Below are 23840 nucleotides of genomic sequence, written 5' to 3' on the forward strand. Positions count from 1 at the left end.
CAAGGAACCAGAGTCCTCAAAGTTCCCAAGGTGCTGTCCTCTTTCTTTCAGCACGTGGTAGTCCAAGCCAAGTGTTTGTCACCTGGGTGGGGATGGATGACTGTCACTGCTGACTTAGGGATAACTGGAAAAGCATGATGGGGGAAGCTTCCCTGACTTCCAACATGATATGGGATGTCAGGATTACTAGGAGACAAGACACTCCATGTCTATCTTGACCCCAAGTTCTCTTTGTGCCTGCTCCTAAAAATTAAAATCATGACATTCCAATCAAAAGCACATATGACCCACGTAGAAAAAGGACAGAAATGCCCTTGCCTATAATCAATATTTTTTACCATTCAACAACCCATCTGAAATTATTGGTTGCTTACTATTTCTCAGGCATAGTGTTAGATCCTGAACACATAAAGATGAATAAGACAGACATGTCCATAGATGGATAAGAGCTATTCTGCTCTGAAAGTCCAGACACCACACAGAAGAACTAGATACAGCTTAATAATCTTCTACATAAGGAAATGGATTAACTTTCACTCTACAGATTAGGGCTATTTCACCTTATTCTTAGCTTATTGTGACTTTATTCATTTAATCAATGTATCAAGCAACTACAAGAACCAAACACAGGGCTCAACACAGTTTATACAAGATGAATAATATAATGCCCCTGCCTTCAAGGAGCTTACAGTCAGTCTAGTGGAAAAGATAAGCAGATAGAACAGCAATGATAATACAACCACCTCTTCCATAGGGATAGGTAAAAGTTCTGAAAGAAGTATAGCTCAGAGAATTTGAAAGAAATCTAAGTATTCCATGGAAGTCTACATGGAGGAGAAAGCATCGAAGACAGGTCTTCAAGATAGAGTAGAAGTTAGCTAGTGGGCAACACATGTGCAAAGACCCGGCGGTGACAATGCCCAGACAGAGTTCCGGAAGTACAGCTCCTTGTAAGCATTTGGTAGATAACTCTAGGCTATAAATGAGGTATGGACTAAAAAATCTTTCAAAGCTTTTTTGACTACAACCCATGGTAAGAAATTCACTTTTATCATGGCCCAGTATACGCACAGACACATACAAAGGCTATAAAAACATAAGTTCCCCAAAAAGTTCTTACCCTTACTATATGAGACATACTCTGATATTTTCTACTCTGGTCAGCCCATTCTATTCTGAAAATCCAATGGTCATCATCTAATAAATTGATCTCATGAAGTATGAACCATAATTTTAGAAGAAAAGCTGTTAGAAAGAAAGACTAGGAAAAGATACAGCTGTTGTTGAAGTGAGAAATCCTGAGAATCTGCACAATGCACTCCCTCCACCAAAAAATACACTGCAAAAAGGATGAAGAAGAGGATAGAGTCATCACATTTTACTGTAAACCTTGTCTCATTGTCTGACTTCCATTTGGGAAAGAAACCTTGGGCTTTTTTTGTTTGTTTTTTTTTAAATTAAATTCGCTCTCCCCTAGTACCATGCCTGGGACATACTAAGCATTCAGTGGGTCTTTGATGAATGAATAAATGCATACAGGAATGCCAGGTTGGAGAGTTACTTAGAAGATGAAATCAAGAACGCACTCAAGTAACTGGGCATAGGGTATAAACCAAATAGATCATGAAAATAAAAATCAGACCTGGAAGGGTTTTGGAGTATCTGCAGAAAAAACAATACAAGTAAAGATACCATCACTTATGTGATAGCTGAAAGTTAACGTACTTTTCTTAAATTTTCAGTAACCTAAAGAACCATCCAGTTATTTATTCAGGTCTTTTTTTCCTATTATTTCACATAGAGAAATCAATAAAATTATAAGTGAATTCTATAGTTGATGAAAAGTTATAATGCTAACCAAATGCTTTACCGTAAAAAGGCTTTTCTTTACTGTATTTCGAATCACCAGCTCTCCCTCTTTGCTTTAAAAACAGAAATGGGAGTGTCTTTGGTTCTGGGGAGTATTGGTTTGAACACAATGTTGCTGGTGACATGGAGTCAGAGATTACCTAGTCCTCCTGCGTGGGCATCAATGAGTGAAGCTGCTACTGCAATTCCGGCAGGAAGGCCAAGGTCCTTTGCTGCCTCTGGGGTGAGCCCATTTCCAAGAGAAGCTCCAGGAGGCAGCACTTGGTTTCCTGGGTAGACATGAGAAAAAATAAATACCTGTCAGTTTGAAAAACACAAAAGCACACAGAAGGTTTTCTTAAGAGAACCTCTCTGCCCTCTCCCCTCGCCTCTGCCTTTTCTCAACTTCATGAAGATAGAAACCATGCAGCCACAGAGAGTCCCTGTGCTCACGGTGACTTGGGTGTATGTCCTTGGTTCCTATAGGTCATGCTCTGGGGTGCTTTACAAAGCCAAGAGCACTAAGGCACCTTTCAAATCAGAGACAGATTCCATTTATGGGAAATTCCAACAGATATAAACACAGTGGCCTCTTGAAGACTAGGTTAAAAGGGTCAAACTGTACCAAATGAGCTTCCTAACACAGAAGCTTTATCAGCATACCTTACACATCACACACACACACGCACACACACACACGCACACACACACACACACACACATCCATACACGCTCCCTGATTAACATATATTCACAAGGAAGTTGAGAAAATGTACTTATGTACTTGATTTCTGTCAGAAGATAAGGGAGGGAATTATTTTGTTCCAATAAAGAATTTTTTAAAAGTGTTTGTCAGTTGTAAAAGACAGCCCAGTCTAAACTTCGCAAACTTGACAAGCCAGCTACTTGTTCAACCACAGAATACAATTTGAATGATGCTCTTTGGAGTTGTGCAATGCAGCGACCCTGATATTTCCAATGACCTTGAATTCCTGCAGTCAGTCGGGCCTTCAGTTAAGAATTTATTGATTGCCTTGCTTTGTGTGGGCACTGTGGCTCTGTAAAAGGCAGTCCTTGCCCCCAGCCTAGTTAGGGAGATGAGATCAAGACACAGAGAACCATATAAGTCCGAAGAGAATGAAGTGATCCATCTGCTCCTAGGTGTTTAGCAGAACCTGACTGCCCCTCCCCCTCACCAAGGAATTTAGAATAAGTATTTCTGCACTGCAAGGAGGGGGTGGGGGTGGACCCATGTATACGCTAAGATCGCCCTGAGCTCCAAGAGACTCAGATCCTGAAAGCGTGCCATTTGTTCGTTGCTAAAATTCCGACCACTTGTTAATTGTTGCATGCAGTTCCAGGGATGGGCAGAGGTGCTTCAGGACTTCAGTGGGTGGAAGAGAGGGTGAGGATTAGAGGGAGGCAGAGGGTGAATGGCTCACTGATCTCCTCTAACTGAAAACAGAGTACCTCCACAACACCATTTTTACCCATTTATCAAATGTTATCCAATTTGAAAAAGTTTAGCTAAAAAGAGGAAGCAGAGTAAGACTGAAGCCACTCCATGGCTTCTAGAGCTTCCTTGTTCAACATGGTAGCCACTAGGCACATGTAGACGGAACATGTGAACTGTGGCTGGAGTAACCAAGGTGCTAGACTTTCCACTTAACCTCATTTTCACTCATTTCCATTTCAGTTTAAAAACTGATACTCAATTCAGTTACTGAAAAACTTTTACTTATGTTTGGAACAACTTGGGTGCGCAAATCTACTTTTTCAATGTTAATTTAAGAAATTCAAATCAAGTATTCACAGTGAAAATTTAGAGTCTGAATGGAGACGTACTAAATGGAAAATACATACCAGATGTCAAAGATTTCATATAGAAAAGTGAATGTAAAATATCTTACTAATAATTTTAGATCAATTATATATTGAAACAATATTTTGGATATATTTGGTTAAAATCAGATATATTAAAAATTAATTTCACTTGTCTTTTTACGTTCATGTGGCTACTGGAAAATTTTAAATTACGTATGTGGCTCATATTACATTTCTATTGGACAGCACTGATTGGGAGGATAAAGGCAAGATGCTCAAATATGGGGTAGAGAGCACAGAGAACCTCTAGTCTGCTTTGAATGCCCAGCCAGCAGAAACCTGCAGGGGAGCAGTGCCCTTAGCTGTGGATGGTCTGGCTCTGGACAGCATCTTAATCACGTCACTTTGTCTAGTATCTAGCACGTAACAGGTAGCATTCCCTTTCACTGAGCACTTCTGTGCCGTGGGCCACGCTAAGGACATAGGCATTTTCTCACTTCCTTGTCACAATAACCCTATGGGAACTTTCCCTATGTGGGTACCATTACTGTCCCCATTGCACAGATGGATGAGGAAAGTCAGGTTCATACTGAGAAAATAAATTCCCCACAGTCACAGAGCATACATATTGGAACACAGGCCATGGACTCCATGCTGCTGAATACCAAACAGACGTTCTTACTCTTTACATTTTGGTGCAGCTTTGAAGTGATGAAGATATCCAGAAAAGTATATTTAGAACAAACACTATGTATATGTAAAAACTGGCACCATATAGAAATCATGCCCACTACATTCAGTTTTTTTTAAAAGGGGTTAATTTTCATAGGAAGGTCAAAAGGGGAACTCCTGTTCCACCTTCATCCCTAATCTTCACAAACAGAAAGGCTATAATTTTTATTACAAAACAAACAAACAAAAATGGTTTGGAAGAAAAAAAGGGTAGGGTACTCTTTCAAGTCTTCTGGACAGTAATCCTTGGCTGGTGAGGTGCAGAGAGAGCTCTGGGTTTTCAGCCAGAAGATCTGGGTTCAAATTACATGCTGGAGGAACACAGGTGGATTTCCCAGCAGAGGAAGAGCCTTGAGCAAAAGCCAGGAAAGAAGGGAAACCGCCAACAGGGCTGAGTGAAACTGGCACATAAGCTGGGGTGGGGCCCAGCAGAGGGTAGAAAAGGTAGATAAGGTTGAAGAGGGAAGTATGGAAACCCAGACCAAGGTGTTTAAATTTATCATGAAGTCCAATATAAGCTTCTGAAAGAGCGTTAAGCCAGGGAATGAGGTGACTGGATTTGCATCTTTTTAAAGATCTCTCCTGCAGCATTGTAGCAGATGACAGAATCTGGTCAGGGAAAACAGTGGCGAAGCTATCTCAGTAACCAACGAGAAAAGAGGAGGGCCTTCATTAAGGTTATTGGCAGGTGAGATACAGAAACAGAGGCAGATATGAGAGATTTTGTGGCGCAAGAAATGGCAGGTCATGGTGGTTGCTTGGATACGGGGAGTGTGGTAGACAGGGAGACATCACCACCAGGATCCCCATTAAGGATGAACTTGCTTCCCAGTGCAGGGTCGGGGGCAGGGCAGGGCAGGGGGAGGCAGTCAGCAGACAGCCTCCAGCTGCCAGCTCCTTCCAGCCGCCTTGACGAGGTGATGCTTTTCCCAGGGTGGCCACAACAGGGAGACTCAACAGAGCGGGAGCAGAGGGCTGATGGGCACCACTCATTCCAGAACACCCTGCTGGGTCAGACAAGGTGTTGTGGGACTGCATCACGTTTGACTTCTCCCTCTGTCCAGTCCTGTTCCCTCCCCCTTCCGTTCACAGATGACAACACATAATAACCATCTTATACCCCCAAATCTGTCTCAGCATCTACTTCCAAAGAACCCAACCTAGGGCAGTGAGCCAGGCTTTCTCCTCAATCCTGTGGTCTAGGAATGAAAATAAATATGCACAAAGATTAACACGCTCTTGTGAACAGGAACCATCTTCAGGAATAGTCTACCTGGACCCCAAGTGGGAAGAAGCTTTGTTTAGCTAGAGCCCAAAAGGAAACAGTTTGGCATAAGACAGGATGACAGAAATAGGTGGGAAGCTCTGAGAAATCATCCCAGGAGATCACACTTTATCAGCCAGAGGCTCACTGAGGGGACCAGAGGAGCTGTCACGAGCAGGTGGTTAGTGTGTCTTGACAACTTTTCCAGAAATAATCCTCCTTTTGCTCTTCTTTCACCATAAAATTAAATTAATCACAGCGGCAGTTTTCCCAGACCTAATCAGAACTTCACAGTCTGGGCATTTGTGGTCTCTTCCCTTCTTCATTTAACCATTGATTTGCGCATTTTAGCAAATATTTCGATAACAATGGTAATGATGATGGTCCCATATAATTTTCAGTACCCTGTGCCAAGATCTAGGCCCTGGGGAATAAGTGAAAGAGAAGACTCTGACCCCAGAAGGCTCACACAGCGGTCGGTGCACACCAAGGCTCTCAGGATAGTGGATAAAACGCTCTAAAGGTGAAGTAGGGGGGAGGATATAACTCAGTGATAGAGCACATGCTTAGCACGCATAAGGTCCTGGGTTCGATCCCCAGTACCTCCGAACAAATAAACAAACAAAAACAGGTGGAATGTGCCTGGTAATCCTGGACAGCAAGGGTTGGGTGGCCAGAGGGAATGCAGGAAATCAAGATGAAGGTGACATTTAAGTCTGGAAAGACAGGTCTGGAAAGATAGGCGGCCCGTTGCTGGTTTCAGTACCAAAAGTGCTTAGGGAAATGGATGCCATTAGAGAGAAAAGTAGGTTCACTGTAGGGAGCTCCAAAGGGCACAGAGTGTTTGAGGTGCTCAGTATGTTGACAAAAACGGCCCCAGGGAGGAGGGGAGACCTGTGGCCCCTTGGACAAGGGAGGCAGCAGGGCCTCCCAAGGCAATGTGGCCCTGAGGACCCACAGCTCTGAGCTCTTTGATTTATTATTTAAGGAGATAAACCTGCAGTATAGAGAAAGGCTATGACGAGAAATCATTTTTATCTTTTAAACAATCAGGCCAACTGAAAAATGCAGGCTGCAAAACCTTATTGGGAGATGACTTCTTTTTAAGAACAACAACAAAGATGGAGATAGACGTATTTGTAAAATAGATTCCTAGGGGAAATAATATAGAGAACAGGTTTTTCTCTGGATAGAGAAATTATGATCTTTTTTTCTTTTTACTAACCTGTATCTTCTAATTATTCTACCTTAAACATATGTTTCTTGTGTAATATTTTTTAAGGTGTTTCCCCCTTTAAATCTGTGCAGGGTGAATAAATTAGGGCACATGTATTCAGCAGAATCTTTTATAGCCATTAAAACGAATGAGGAAGAATTAAGGTATGGATTTAGAAGGGAGTCCAAGATAAATTAAGTGAAAATGGCAAGATGCAGACTAGTATTCAGAGCATGACCCCATCTGTGAATTTTGTTAAAGGACACAGAAATGTAAGCACATACACTTCCAGAAAAAAGTCCTAAAAAAACATGCAGAATGTTGTTAGAGTGGGGACTGGGACCCTGGGCATGGTACTCTTTTCTGACATTTGTGTTTCTTCTGTACCCTGGCCTTGTATTTCTTTTGTGATCCAAACGAACTAGTTAAGTTAAAATAAAAGCAAAATTAAATTAAGGAGAATACTGCATACCTTTTCCAAACCCTGCTCCTCAGCCTGAAGGCAGGTTCACTTACTTTCTTGATCTGGTTGGCTTCTGTTCCTGTAAACACACCCTCACCTCGGGGTGTAAAAAAGCCATGGCTTGGAGGGCTCTTAGGCTCCTGTCCACTGATTCCCACTCTGAGGGGCAGAGCTGTTGTGAGGGTCACAAGTGGGGGCCTACAATTAACTGGTAGTTGCAGCCTTTCTTCAGAGGCAGGGGCTACTATTACACCAAATCTTCCCCTACCAGTTTTTCAATTATCTATGACTAATGAGCACTTTGGGAACAGTTTCAGACATACACATAATCCTCTTTCCTGACGTCAGCAGCAGAAATTAATGACTGTGTGGATTGCTGGGAGACAGAAAATGCATTATAATGGTCAACAGAACTGTTATCCTCTCCAGGAAGGGGGAGGTGGGGGCGGGGTGTTGTATTAACTGGAAGGTTCAGTGTTCCTTTGTATTCCTGCAAACATGAGATGAAACCCAGGGGCAGAGCTGGCTCAAAGCCCATGGAAATGTCAGAGAGGTCTGGGCGTGGGTGGTATGCGACCCTGGTTCCTCCGTGCTTGGCACTGGACCCCCGTCCCCGGTCATTTTTGCCAAGGTCAACAAGCCAACCGGATTGGCAGGGACAGTGCTAAGTGACATCCTGCCTTGCCTGCAGAGTGGGTCCCTGAGTCCTTTCAGACTGAAACCACTTTCAATCTGGTTTAGAGGTGGGGGAACAAAAACAACAATGTGCAACTCTCAAACAATTGGCTGGAGTTATTGCAAAAGAATGTGAGTTTGTTGTTTCACACAGGCGTGCTAGGTGCTAGGGCAGTTTCCAAGATTGTTAAGACCTGGTCAGATCCTGGTAGAGCTCCAAAGTGATGTGAACCACGAACCCTGCCCAACAAAACATACCACGATTGTGTGCTTACAGCTGACAGTAGACTGGATATAGATACTTATTTTTCAAAGAACTGATAGCAGGAGGGGCTTGACCCACACCTAGCAGTGGAACTTCCTCTGCTGAGATCTCAGGTCACCTGGGCAGGTTGGCTCAGGGAGTTGTCTAGACCTGGAACCAAAAACTGATACAAGACTGATTGAAAAACATTCCAGAAATTCCTGCACCTGAATGGAAGTTACTCATGCCCAGAACTATTCATTCAGTCAGTCAGAGAAGGTAATGAAAAACTTAACCCTGACATGTTCTGCCACCTGCTGAAAGATATCTTCTGATGAATTAAGTTGTTCACTTCCTGTCATTTTCTTCCTAAAAATCATCTTGTTTAATTAGGAATTAAATTCTGTTTTAAATGATTGATTAAATAATTTTGTGATGATATCCTCATCATTCATTATTCATGAAAGAAACGTTTACTGAGCACCTGCTAGGTGCCAGGCACTGTTATAATGCTGAAAATGCATTAAGGAATAAGACAGATAAGGGTCTATGCCTTCATAGGGCTTACTTTCAGTAGACGCTATTCCTGACCAATATTTCTGAATTATATCTTGTAACTATTATAATCTTGTAAGCTTTCCTGTGATTTGGGCTATATTTTATATGTTTCTATATCCCTGGCCTTGTATTCTGACCTATAGTATAGGTATTTAATCAATAAACACACCATATATTTTAAATCAAATTTTGAATGACCCTTGGGCTAAGTTTTGTTTTTTTTTTCCCCTGTATCTATCTCTTTCCCTCTCTCCTGATAGACAAAGACTAGCTCAAAGACGATTTTATCTCTGCATTCATTTCCCCTCCTCTCTGGCACCCAGCAGTGTCTAGAACATAAGTTCTCAGTAATGTTCATTCAACTAAATTTATAGATTTCTTTTAGAAAGAAAAGATCATAAAATACAAGTCAATCACAGACAGATAGATCACACACACACACACACACACACACACACACACACACACACACACACACACACACAATGCTGAATATCAGCAGCTGGGAGGGTAAAGAGCAGAGACTGGATTCAAGTTTAACTCTCGAATACTACGGAGACAAGGAATACGTTTCCTAAAATAATCCCACCAGTAATACACTCTCATCTCTCTAATTCAGGCACAGTGTAATGTACTAAGACTTATGCATATGTTTAAAAAGTGGCTGACCAGCAGGCCCTAGTCTCTCACTAGGTACAGTGACGCCATGGTGGCAAGACATTGTGGATATCATCCTCAGTAAAACAGAGGCTCTCAAATTTTCCTTGCCTGGTCAAGCCTGATTCAAGAAGTGGATGGTGGTCAACTTGTATGTGAAAAGCCCCAGGTCTTACAGTTAAGTGAGTCTGAGGAAGGTAGGATGGACACTAGCCCAAGAGGTATGGACTTGTTCTAACAAGCAACTGGTAACTACTGTAGGTCAGTGAGCCAAGAAGTGGCATACACAATTTGTATTTTAGGAAGATAAATATTATCATAGCAATAGTGCCTATTTATCAAAACCTACATACTCTCAGTCTTGTTCCTGGCATTTTTCAGTTGCTATCCACTTCAATGCTAGCAATGAACCTATGAGGCTAGTATTAGAATCAACATGTTACAGCTGTAGAAATAAAAATAACCCAAAGGAGACTTAATTTGTTCAAAGTCACCTATCTGATGAGAGGCATGGTTGGGGTTTCAATCCAGGATTCTCAGATTCCAAAGTCTGAGATCTTCCTACTACACTGTATCGATTAGGGGAGGTAGATACTGGAGCCAGGGAGATGGATCTCAAATGTGTAGACTGTCATGAATATAAAAGGAAGGCAGCTTCATTTACAAGAGGTTCCCATGGTGGGTCATGTCCAGGAATGTGAAATCCGAGCCTGTTGAATCATCTAGCTCTTTCCTTTCCCCTCCGAGGCAGGTTCCAAAAACAGAGACTCTGGACTTCCAATGGCCCTTAGAGACCATCAACTTTGGTGTATTCCTTCTGTAGTAGAGAAAACTGAACCCAGGGAGGGAGCTGGGTTCCCTGGGATCACTCAGCTGTGGTCGTGGAATCTGGATTGAACCCCAGGACGGCCTTCCTCCAAACTCCCTGTTGTGACAGTCCCATCCGGCCCCTTCCCCCAACTGGAGCAGGAAGCACACCTAAGTCAAGGTCTAAGTCACAGGGAGAACAGGGGAGTTGGCAAGAATCCAGTGGATTCCAGCGGTGTAGACAGCCAATTCTGAACTATTCAGAGCATAAACTGCAGTCTTTTTAGCTTGAAATCATCCACTTTGACACCCACAGTGACCCAGTTCTCTAGATAATTGCAGATGCCCTATTTTGTCCTCACCTAGCCTAAGGCCACCTCCAAAGAGCCTTTCCTGGGTAGATCATAATTAATCACTCTTTCCTCTACAATCCCACAGCATGTTTCTTGGAATTACATCATTCTGTTCTACAAAATGGCTTTTTCCCCTGTGCCTTTTTCTTCTATTTTAGATTCCAACCATCTTGAGGGCAGAGCTCTTTTGGAAGATGTATTCATCGGAGGCAAGGGGGTTAGCAGATCACCCAGGAGTTCAGTTTAGGAGAGGTGGGCAGGCTTGGTTAAGGATCCTGGCTTTACCAATCACAGGGCTTGTGACCTAGACAAGTGATTCAACTTCCCTGCTGCAGTCTCATCACCTTTAAAAAAGCTATAATAATGCTATTTTTCTCCCAAAGCCATTGTGAGAATCAAGCGAGATGATACATATAAAGCACTTTAGGATGCTATCTGCCAAATGGCAAAGGCTTGATAAAGGTGAGATATCGCGGTTATTATGACTCCGTTCTGCTGGTCTGTGGGATACCGCCTGGCATGCAGGGGTTACTCAGTTCATTCCGGCTGAGTTTCTAAAGCTTGAGAAGAGATCCCTGATGTTGGGGCACATGAAGATATATGCTTCTGGGGTTATGAGAGCAAATGGCAGAAACTGTGAAAGCTATTAAAATATTCACAGTGATGGAATTCAGTTTTCCAGCACAAAAAGTGTCTCCCCGTGGTCATGACTCCATGGCATGTCTCCAGAGTAAAATGTTTTAAAAGTGCTGAAGGTATTCTCTTTGGAGTTATTTTAAGGACCAAATGCTTGCTTCCAAAGGAAAAATTATGATTTTGTCAGCAAAACCCTTGACTGTTAAGATGACCAATGCTTTTAAAACCTAGGCGAACAGTTCTGCCCTGGAGAGGTCCCCCACTGCTTGGGGAAGGCAAATTCAGGAAATATATGAAAATATTTTAGCTGTTATTGTGCTTAAGATATTACCAGGCTTAAAGCAGTGGTCTCTACAGTTCTGTTTTCTCTTTTCACAATCCAGTGAAATATAAAAATCACATAAAGAAAACCGAGGACTGACAAAGGCATCTCAATTTTTTATTGAGTCCCCTAGATTCACTAAAAATGAATCCTTGAATCAGGATCATTTGACAGAATGTTTTATCTTGGAAAAAACAAAAAGGAGATGATCTCAAAATAAAGGATATTTTCTTAAATTCAATACATTTCCTTTTATGATTTTATTTTGTCATCCTATCACATACCAGTGAACACTTCATTAGGGGCCAGCGTCACTCTCTAGTCTAGCCTGGACTACTGTTTGCAAACTGCTGGTTTACAAAATGATGAGAGCCTTCTAACAATGAGAGAATCAAACAGCAAGCTCTCGCATGAAAAAGTCAGTTGGTGGGTCCGGTGTTAATCATACAATGCCAAACATCTGGTGATTTGAAGACATCTGGGGCTTTTCTATCATGTAGACCAAACAAGATTCAGGTAATTGATCAAAATTTTCACTTCCCAACCAGATGTCTTACTTTCCTATAAATGAAGCCAATCTTGTACTTTCATGTGCAAATCAGCTCGACATAAATTCACCCCTGGAGGGCAGAATTAACTTGCATCTTCTTAACGAACACTAAATTACACATTTCTTCATTTTTCCCCCAACTATTTTACCGTTGAAAAAGGTTTTCCACTCTTCTTTTGAAAAGCATAAACTTCACCTCAGGAGTGTTCTGCCTTATTAAATGTTGATTCCTCCTTATGTTATTTATTTATTTATTTACTTACTTACTACAGTGAGGCAGTGTGCTATAATGAATAGTGTGGTCTTAAGAGTCAGGATGAATTAGGTTCTAATTCTATATAAAACCCCACCCTCAAACTTTTCAGGGCCTTGGAAAAAGTTACTGAAAAGTCTCTGAATTCAGTCTTTGCAGATATAAATCATTAAAGTCATCTATAATGGACACTGTGAAGACTTGAGATCATTCATTCATTTCTACAATATATGTTGGGCATTTATTCTGTCTGTTGCTGAGACACAACAGAGAACCACAGTACTGTCCTGGGGGCTCTGTCAGAGCACCAGTAGGTACACAGCATGGGGTGCTATCTGAATTCCACTTAATATGCTGGAAGGACAAAGAGACTGTCCAACAAGGGCAATGCCGTGATTCAGGATTTTTAATCAAAGTATGAGCAACTCCAACTGAAGCATATTTTTAAAGGGAGTATCAACTTTGTAAAAGGAAGGATCTGTCCGAAACCCTTCATCTTCTACAGCTTTCAAGCACACACTGGAATTTGTTCTCATCATATTTGTTTAAAGAGTTCATGTGATTATCAATGACCCTCCACCTTCTATGCTGCCGTTGTCCTGACAACCAACCATTTACTAGACAGAATATGGAAAGCAGATGACAATGTGTCCCTTCATTAAGGTTTAACAGCAAAACTCAATAATACAGAGACAACATTAAAAGATCAGGGTCTTTGTGTTTTGAGATCCTTCAGAAATAAATACAAAGATATGGACATACAAATATACATACAAAGAAAGAGAGGGTAATGTGTAGGGAACTCAACTGGGCAAGGAGAGGCTGCTACGAAGAACTTACCTACAGTTTAACAGCTGCTGTGTTTCAATAGTCAGGCTACAAAGGAATATTGTGCATAAACGCAAAGGACTAAGTTTGCTGTTGTTTATCCTAAGATATTAGACTGTTTTATCATCAAATTCCAGAAATACCTCAAATATATGAAGAAATGGAATGTGGCTATGGTTTTTAAATTTTTTTCCAAGGACCAGAACTACCCCCTCCCCTGAACTGGATCTTTCACAAAACCGTAGTAGATATATCTGATCTGGGTCAAGCAGAGAAGGAAATGCCCAAAAGTGACAGATGCCCTAGCCCTGATACCTAAGAGATATCCAGATTTGGGGGCCTGAGGAACAGAGGTTCTAATTTAGCCCATAATCTGTGGTGAGAGACTGCCAATATGGAGGCATTATAGAGGGGCAGGATGGTCATTTGGAGCTGTAAAACCGAATCTCTTAGGCTGTACTATAGTATGAAAGCTGAAGAGTAAAAGTGTCCACTACTTAACCACAAAGATAATGACCTCATTCTGAGTGAAGAAGGATGCTGGCACTGCAGGACACACAGGGAGGAGTGGAATTTGCCAGTGTGGCATTTAGCCAAATATTGGAATAAAATCCCTGAAGCCCTCAACCATGTTGCCATGGGAATGTAGTAGGAGACGGTTCCAAAAATGATGCTCTAACTTAACATCTTTTAAGTCTCCATCTAGGTCATCCAGTGTGTATGTGGGGGAGGGAGAAGGCTCCTGGAGATTTTAGGAAAAATGTTCAAGTGATAAGATGAAGCATCAAGCTTTGTAAATAAAACAAAATCTAATTTCTCCATGTTAAAGTCTCATTCTTTGGACACAGGATCTGGGAGACTGAACAGACCTTGGGCAAAATGAAAAAGGAAGGCTGGCCCAAAGCCCAGAAGTGTCACCAGCCATCTCATCCTGTCACAATGGCCACAGGGACAGTTCCCAGAGGGAGCACTGAGAGCAGAGGGGGCCAGCCCTGATCTCCAACAGAGCCTTCAGCCAGCAGGAGCCTTCACTGGGCAGGACTCGCCTTTTGGAGAGACTCTTGGGGTTGTATGGCCTCTGAAAAGTGATCAAGGATGGACATCCACAGAGAGGGCTGTCCATGAGGCCAGTCCACCAGGCCTTGGCTTGTATAACCAGTATCTAACTGCTTTTTAAACAAAAATCAAGATCATAAAGCTATTGTATAGTGTGGTTTTTCTCTAGTTTACAAAGATAATACTTCATTACAGATAATTCAAACAAAACAGAAAGATAGGAGGAAAAAAAATCTTCCCCTTAATGTTCCTTCTCCCAGAGATACCTTCCACAGAAACTAATGGAGAATACCCTTCTAAAATATTAAGATATCCATGTATTTAATTTACTGTAAAAGGGATATTACAAGTATGCAATTTTATAGTCCGCCTTATTAACTCAGTGGTATGTTATAAACATCTTTATTCATCAATGAGTACATTCTTATTGAAAATGTAACATAGTCCATAATGTGGATGTGGTATATTGTTTAACCAATCCCTTAGTCTCAGATACTTTTAATTTCTGTTAAAATGAAAAGAAATCTAGATTAAATAAGGAGAGACTCAGTAAGGATTATTGTAAGGGGGTGAAGGGGCTTTTGCAGTAGGGGAGGGGGAAGTATTGAAATAAGGAGAATGTTGCAACCACAAGATTTTCAAGTGTATCAAGAGTTACATACAAAGGGTCCTTCTTTTATAGAATAAAAAAGGCCATAAAGAACATAATATGGGATGAAAGAGTGGTGGGATTGGACAGTAGATAAGAGAATGTTTTATTCTGAGGCCAGTCTATTTTGGCAGAGGTAACTGTGATAGACAGTTTTATATGTCACCCTGACTGGGCCACAGGTTGCCCAGATGTTTGATAAAACATTACTCTGGGTGTGTCTGTGAGTGTGTTTTTGGATGAGATTAATATTTAAATCAACAGACTGGGTAAAGCAGATTGCCCTCCCTAATGTGGGTGGGCCTTATCCAATCAGTTGAAAGCTTGAATAGAACAAAAAGGCTGACACCTTGCTCTACCTGCCCCCAGCCCCTAGTCAGGGAGAATCCTTCCTGTTTGACAGCATTTGAAGGGTACATGGGCTTTTTTCCTACCTTTGGACTTGAACTGAAATAGCTCTTCCTGGGTCTCAAGCCTGCCAGCCTTCAGGCTGGAACTACACCATCAGCTCTCCTGAGTCTCCACTTTGCCAACTCACCCTGAAGATCTTGTGACTCACCAGTCTCTACAATTGCATGAGCCAATTCATTATAATGTACACACACACACACACACACACACCCATCCATCTATCTGTTTCTCTGGAGAACCCTGACCAATACAGGACTCTTAAGGATGGCTGTATGCTGGTTCAGGCTGAGGGTGGGCCAAAGTTCAGGGGCCTGAGGAAGGACAAAGTTTGGTTAACATGCATTTTATTCCAATTGATCACTGGGGACAAGCAGTTCAGCTAATTGTTCACAAGGCAAAGAATGGGAATCTGGAGGTTCTGCATCTGGTACTGTCAGAAGTAGCCAAAGGGGACATCCATGAGTATTCTCTGAGTCATATGGGGAAGGACACTTCTCTGCAGTAGGATATTTCCTGGAACATAAAGCTTGGGGACATTTATAAACCTTCACTATTTTCCAGGCACACAGGGCTCAGGTCAAATTCAACACTGTCATTTCTAACTATACTTATTATAAACAATATTGCTGAGAACATCTTTGAATGTATCTTCACCCACAAAGCACAATGGCTTATTTGAGGAGTTCAGGAATGGCACCTTTGTTATCCCTCACTTAACAGTGGAAGCCACAAATAGTATCTAATATCCTCCAGGCCAGTAGCTCACATCCTCAAGGAACTCGAAAAACAAGGTCAAAGTATGAATACTTTCCTCCAGCCAGAAAAATCAAACCTGAAACACTTGAATCTGCTTCCATAGATGGACGCTGTTTCAGGCTCCTTGCGTGGACAGTGAGATAGGGTGGAAGGAGCCCAGGTGTTCACTTCAGGCACACTTGGGTCCAAATGCACTCCAACATTTACCAACTGTAAGAACTTGGGTTATGTGTTTAAATGTTCTCTTTCTTCCTTCCATAAGCTGGGAAGAATAGGACACAAAAGGAATATTGTGAAAAATGGAGATAATGAATCTCCAAGGGCTTAGCACATGGCACGGCCCTTAACCGATTTTCCATAAGTATTTTATTTTCCTCTTTTTCCCCCATATAGAGGAAGTCATATAGGAGAAAATAATGGTACAAGGGAAGGGGGCCATGTTGTACTTAAGGACCAGCTGTGATGCATGGTACAGTGAACTTTATAACTCTTATCTCATTTAACCTCTAATTTCTTAGCCTGTGAGGGAGGGGAGGTCAACCCCATAATGTAGATAAAGAAACCAAAACTTAGGATGGACTTGTAACGTGTCTGAGTCCCACTTCAAATAAACAGCAGGATTGGAGTTAGGATCTAGCTGCTCTGGTTATAAAGCCCATTTCCTTTCTGTCAGCCAATGAGTGAAACGCCCAGGTGTTGCTGCTAGTTCTACTCTTCCTTTCTGGGAAAATGCCAGTCTTCCAAATGTGCTTGCAAATTCCCTCAGGAAGGTTCTGCTCAGTAACATCTATCTAACCTGCCTCTCCAAGGGAAGGCTTGTTATTGCTTTCTCTCCAGTGCCAATGCCCGCCCCCCTACCCCGCCATGAACTAGCAGACTCTGCAACAGATGCTCCAGGATTCCAGCATTTTTCCACCTCGCATACCCTCTTGGGAGCCATGAAGGAGCAGGCAGAAGAGTCAGAGGAGAAACCAGCTAAATCAGGCCTAAATCATTTACAGAATGAATTCACACTATAGCTTGCTTCCATAGCTCAAGTCACCTCCTGAACTAAAGACTAAAAATAAGGCCTCTGTATTTTCACAATTCTTCCTCGAGGTAAGTTGGAAAGGGAAGGGATGGAGACTGAAACTCCATTTATTAAATGGCTGGGAGGCAGCCACTAGCATCTCAATTTTTCAGCTGAGAACGTTGAAATCCAGCACCTTCAGGAGAGGTGAAGCTGGGAATTGATACCAGCTGTCTGACTCCAAATCCTACATCTCTCCCTTCCTACTCCTTAATTAAAATGTTTGGTCAGAACCAAATAAAACCTCAAGGGCTGAAAGAAAAAAGAAGAGGGGATGGGAGAGGAAAAGAAAAGGGGAGGAGGGGGGAGGGAAAGGGAGGAAAAAGCATTAGCATTTACTTTCCAGATGCTAACTCTCCTGTTCCTATCACTCTGATCTGTTTCCTCCTGTTTTACCTAGTGCATCAGACCAGTGTGATCAAAGCGGTTTCCCCAACAGCAGCTGAACAGCACCTGGGAACCTGAAAGAAATGCATATTCTCAGACCCCACTTTAGACCTCCCGAAGCAGAACTCGGGGGTGGGGCCCAGCAATGGCCCTCCAAGTGATTTTGATGAAAACCACTGAATTATCACTGAGAAAGCTTTCAAAAACAGCAATTCCTGGGCCTCATCTGACTTCTGTTCAATGGTTATTAAGTGGGGCCCTAGGATCCTTAGTTTTATTTATTTGGGGGGGTAATTAGGTTTATTTATTTATTTAAATGGAGGTACTGGGGCTTGAACCCAGAACCTGGTGCATGCTAAGCAAGCATTCTCATCAACTGAGCTATACCTTCCACCTCCTGGAAGCCTTATTTTTAAAAGATCCCTGGTGAGCTTGATGCATAAGCAGATATAAGCACAGAATCCCCAGAAAATAAATGTTTACAATGAGTGCATTCAATGACACCGGGTACTAGATGTGTGAACTTTACAACTGTACCCTCAGTTTAAATAATGGTCTCTCTTCTGATCAGCTGAGTGACCTTGGGCAAGTGACTCTCCAGCCCCCTTCTTCTCATTTGTAAAACTAATGACACATACTTAGGGTTGTGAAAATTAAATAATAATATAAAATGTTTGGCATACTGTCTGGTACCCAGTAGGGGACTATTTTTATTAATCATTAATTAACAATGAAGAAAACAGTCCATATAAAGAGCACCTATGTATCACATCCAACGGAAGGGGCTGAGCACATAGGAGGGAGACCCTGAGGTTTCTGTGAACCTTCCCATTTCCTTGTGTCCTGCTGTGAGGGAGACAACCTCTTGCAGGATATGTGGCATCCTCTAAGGACACTGCCTTGCACCAATCAGATGTGAAATGGACCCGGAAGAATGTGGAAGGGGAAACTGGGCGGCAGTGGGCGAGTACTCAGAAACAAGGTGAAGACAGAAATAGCAGTGCTGACAGAACTGTAGGTACTAATAGGAAATCCCTGCTTCCAGGAAGGTGGAGCCATCTGACACCGGCGAGAAAGGAGCACAGCAAGGGGCTTCCGTCTGGCCCTCTGGAGACAGAGCTGCACAGCATGTGCAAGGCAGGGGAAGACAAAGGTGAAGAAAAGAGATTGGTGAAGGTCAGACCAGCAGACTGTGGGAACAGAGGACAGGGGCCTCCTAGACAACAGAAATCAGCAGTTCACATTAAAATCCAGCTTAGGAAAACTGCATTCTACTCTGCCTCCATTTTGAAAAACTCTTTCCACCAAGGAGCAAAACTAGCAGATGAATCCTTTTCCTGCTTGAAATCTGCACATCTACTTTCCTAGGATGATGAGTGGCTGTTTGGGTCTCCATGTCTGCACCCAAGCCGTTCCTTCTCTGTTCAACATCCTTCCCTGTATTTTCACATGGCTAACTCTATTCCCCCCACAGGAAGCAACTCCGGGGTCACCTCCTCCTGGAAGGCCCCGCTAAGTCCCCTCTCAGCATAGCCATCACTCCCAGTGCATAACTAAATTGTTGTCTTTCCTGAATTCAGTGTTTCCCAGAGTTTCACACTTGATGCATTCAAAAAGCTGTTAGAAGATACTATTTAAAAGAAGCTCTTAGTGTAAATAAATTTGGGAAATGCTGAGCTGAACTAAGTTAGACAAATTTCTATACTAATCATGGAATATTTCTTTCCTAAAACTTATGTCTAGTTCTAGAGTGTACACTGTGGACTATACTGTCATATTGTACTGGAATTGTCTGCTCTTTCTTCCTTACCAGACTGTAATTTCCTTGCACACCAAAGTGTCTACTCATTATTCCATTTCTGGTGTTTACCTAAGCACCTGCCATGTGGTAGATACTTGTTGAAAGCCAACCACATGTTCAAAGCCAAGTCATCACATCATTTCCCTCCTGAAAACCCTCCTGCAGCTTTCCGTTATCACCCCAAGGGAAATTTGGTTGCCTTACTTCAAGGCTCATGAGTCTCCACATTTTTTGAAATCTCTTAACCCCAACTCGTGCCAATCCCCTCTTTGACGACATTCTGCTACACTGGTCTTTTTCACTTCCTCAGAGGTGCCATGCCTATCCCCCTCCCTAGGCCCATGCACATGCTGTGTCTTAGGCCAGGAACACTCCTGCACACATGTTCACATTGCTGAAACCATCTCCAATTTGAGGTCTCAACCCAGAAGTCTTGTTGTTTTCTATTTTTTGTGATAGTTGTCATCTTGATGAGTGTAAGGTAGAAGGGGTATATCTTTTAAAAGACATAAATTCATAAGGCCAAAAATATATAAACAGTAACAGCAGCAACAAAATTTTAGAAGTTAGAAAGAAGAACGATGAATGGTAATTAATTTACCTATTTTTAATGACCTGAATCCTAAGTTAGTTGTGAGGAAAGCTAAGAAGTAACTGATTTGCCCTGCAGAACCCCAAAAGACTTAAGAATTTGGTGGCACATATTATCTCTGGAAGTGAGGTTAAAGAGTGGATGAAAATAGGAGGTCTGCTTGAAAGCCTATTTAATAAGAAGGTAAACTCAACACTTACTCTACACTGGCATAACCATCCCTTTCCCCAGTGTGGGCAAACTGGATGCTTATTCCCTGAAAAGAGCAAAATAGAGGCATCTGGATACAGGATACTAGGTAACTGAAAGTGGGGAAGTTAAAGGGAGAAAAAGGAAGAAACAGCAAAATATTGCATAATGAATATGGAGGCATCCAACCTCTTCCCTACCCCGGCTTCTTGAATTCAGGAAGTCAGGCCTATAATCCTACTATAGGATATTAGAACATTGGAAAATATTTTTTTCTGGGGGCTCCAATGAAAGCAAGAGAAGAGACCCAGAGATTCCCTCAGGCAGCAAACCATGCAGCCTGCCCTACAGTAAGGAGTGTGATGATAAGTCCTGTACAGAATTTTCGATCACCTATTTAGTACCACATTCTCAAATATAAACAGACAGACAAGGATCACCTGATCATCTGAAGACAGCCTCTGATATGAAAGGCAGAAACTCAAATCAGCAAGCAGATTAAAAAGATAACAAATTTGGAGGAAAGAGATGAATCCGACTGTGTAGAGAGATTACGTCTCTCTTGATGCATATACTACAGTGTGGGACCAGACAGCACATGCAAAATAAATGAACAAAATTACAGCCACAGAAGTAGGAGCCAACCTGGGCACCAGCCCTCAAGCAATTGAGAGTTGAGATATATATTTTACCTTTGTCATCCCAAATGTACTCAGCCATTCTCTTACAGAATTCCAGGGCTGGGAGGATGAGATCTGAGAAAATAACATAGTCTGACTGCTCACCTCCCTTAAGGACAACATGTAAGTGTCTACTATTACTTTGCAAGAACAAAATTAGATATAAAATTTTTTTCAAGTTTTTGGAGGTGAATCTTGTGTAAATCAGGAAATTCTAGTCTTCATATTTACCTGTCTCTTTTTGCTATACCTCTCTTATTCAACACAATAATCTTCTTTAAAATAAGTTTCTATATACATCTCAGTAACATTCAAGTGTTCTTATCTTTTTAAGAATATAGATAATTCACAGAAAAAATATACATGAATAATAACTCATTAAAGTTCAACCTTACTAACAGTTAAATAAATTAAAACAAAGGATATGCTATTTTTCATCACCTTATAATCTTATAGATTATTGAAAATGTAATTTGGTATAATTTTTCTGGAAAGCCATTTGGCAGTACAAATGTATCAGGAGACTTAAAAAATATTTGTCTTCTTACTTGGTATCACCATTTGTGGAATCTACCCTGGAAATTACATAAAGTGCTGACAAAGGTAAGTATACAAATACAACAATCCTTAATCTTTATAGAAATAATTAGAAATAGAATAAAATATAAAAGATAAATGAAAACAGAAAAAAGAACTCAGAAAAAACTTAAGTACAAGAAAAATGTCATTAATTAAATAATTATATAGTAAATTAAAAATTATACTTGAGGAGCTAGTAATATGCATATAAACCATTAATTCAATTATGCAAAATCATATAAAGTATAAATATAAACATTAAAAATATTACATACATGTATTATTATACATTTTTATACCTGCATTAAAAAGCAGAAAATGCATCAAAATGTGGTCACCTCCTGGAGGTGAACGTTGGAAGAAATACTTTTCTGGATTTTCCAAGTTTTCCATACTAAATAAGCATTAGTTATAACTTGAAATTTTATAAGTTAAGGAATTTATTTTTTACCTACTAATTCCGTTTCTAACAATTCATAAGATGCAGAAAATAAAGATAAACAAAGAGGTTACTTGCAGTGTTTTTATGTGTTTTTATATTACAATATTTTTATCTTAGAGGAAAAAAATTGGTAATATTTGTGTCCAACCTTGTCAGAAAGCTTAATATTATAAAATCATTTGATGAAACATAATGCTGTACTTAAAATTATGCTTATAAAGAGCATAATGGAAAAATGGAACTATGCCTGTGTAATACTGTTACTTTAAAAACTGCAAGTCACAAACTAGTATATAAATCAGGGTTTCCATTGTGTTAAAATGGCCAGAAAAAAAGACAAAGGTAACTAAAACTGTCGGGGTGATTAGAGTGGTGAGATTGTTTTCTCTATTTACTTTCTTTTACTTTTATACAAAAGAAAAGAAAAAATAAAAAGGAGAAGGTAATGCTGGTGTTACTGGACAGCCTTTTCAGAAACCAACTTTGACGCGTGCTCAGGATTACTTGTGAAAGGGCCTCAGTCAAGGTCAGGCCTGGGGCCCACCCACAGTGAGACTGGTGAGAATATTTAGAGGCGGGGGAGGGGCAGGAGGGCCATAATGAGCTGATAATGAGCCGAGGTGGTCCAGAGCTCCTTAGGCCCTTCATATAACAAGTGTCTCTGGATAATTATCAGTTTCAGGAGTTTCTGGAGCATCAGAGCAGCACCAGCCCAGGCAGGTTTTCTCTCTTCCCATGCTTAACTGAATGACTCAGCAACTACAGATCTCAGCACTGAGTAACTGAGAAGGAAGTTCAGGGGATCTTCTTGAAGGCCAGAGAGTAGAAAGCCACATCAATGTTTGGCATGGAACTGCCTGGAAAACCCGTGCCTGGTACTGTGTTGGTGCTAGGACCACAGCAGGTAGACCTGCCCCTGCCCTCATGGAATGTATAATCTAGGAGGGACATTAAACCCATAATTACAAACAATCCAGGAAACAAACAAATGCAATAAGTATTTATAAAAGGAAGGGCAAAATATTTGTGGTTTGCATGGATATGACACACCAATTCAACTGAACACAGGATTCAGGAAGCAAATGAGAAATGCGGAGAGAAATTAAACAATATAAATAATGCAAGTGATTTACTTCACCATCCCACTCAGGGAGCCCAGCCCTAGAGTAGGAAGTAAGTCAGCTCTTCGCTGGGTTGAATTCAGCTCGGATTTTCTCATAGTGTGAATATCTCCTTTTGCTGCATCTGACTCTGACGAGCCCACTGTGTACAGTTCTGCAGGCACTGGACAACTTCAGGGGGTGCCATTCATATCATGGTCTACTACCTGACCCCTTTGGGATACATAATCTTCTTGGCTGTACATGATCTAATTTTTTCATAAACCTAGACCCTAAAATAGGCCAGTATCTCAAAGAAAGAAAAAATAAATACTGGAATGGTTGCCTGTGCTAGCTTGTCAGTTTCCACTGTGTAGCTTGCCTCCTAAGGGATTTTCAAGGATAATTCTGGCTGACAAAATTCTCACCATATGTACTGACTTTAAAACCAAGTCTTCCATTTTGATAGGTTCCACCACACTGGAGGGTATGTAAGAGAGATGTGGTCTACTCCAGAGAGCCTCCCTGTAGGTCACTGAGACCAGAAGGATGTGCAGAATTTATCTAAGAAGAGAGGCTGGGAGAGCACGGTCCGCAGAGAGAAGAGTATTTGTGTAGGTATAAAGCAGGCAGGCATGGAGCGTGTTCAAGGAACTAAACCTGGGACGCAGAAAGAGTGAGAAGGAGAGAATAGCCTAACTTACCTACCACCGAAGAAAATCTTACCGAATCTACAAGACTCCCTCACTCACTGACTCCAGCAACATTAACCCAGAACTTACACTTAGTAAGAGACTTACCCTCTGAGCTCTTGGACCCCAAAGGGCTCCATTCCTTTTGATTCAAAATATTTACTTCTTCCTGATCATATGGTACTTAATCACCTACTGTCATTTCAG

General features: G+C 41.4%; 1 protein-coding gene across 8 annotated transcripts in view; it reads right to left on the reverse strand.

Moving 5' to 3' along the window:
- Positions 1-23840, reverse strand: part of FGGY (FGGY carbohydrate kinase domain containing) — a 389879-nt gene that overhangs the window by 203517 nt on the left and 162522 nt on the right. For all 8 annotated transcript variants that reach the window (XR_012079073.1, XR_012079071.1, XR_012079072.1 and 5 more), the window contains exon 7: positions 2010-2138. Coding sequence is in view for 5 of the 8 variants with exons in the window: in XM_072974343.1 (XP_072830444.1) it covers positions 2010-2138 (129 nt within the window). In the remaining 3 variants the exon portion in view is untranslated. The remainder of the gene's footprint in view (positions 1-2009; positions 2139-23840) is intronic.

Source organism: Vicugna pacos, chromosome 13 (genome assembly GCF_048564905.1).
Source record: "Vicugna pacos chromosome 13, VicPac4, whole genome shotgun sequence".
In the NCBI taxonomy this organism is placed as follows: Eukaryota; Metazoa; Chordata; class Mammalia; order Artiodactyla; family Camelidae; genus Vicugna; species Vicugna pacos.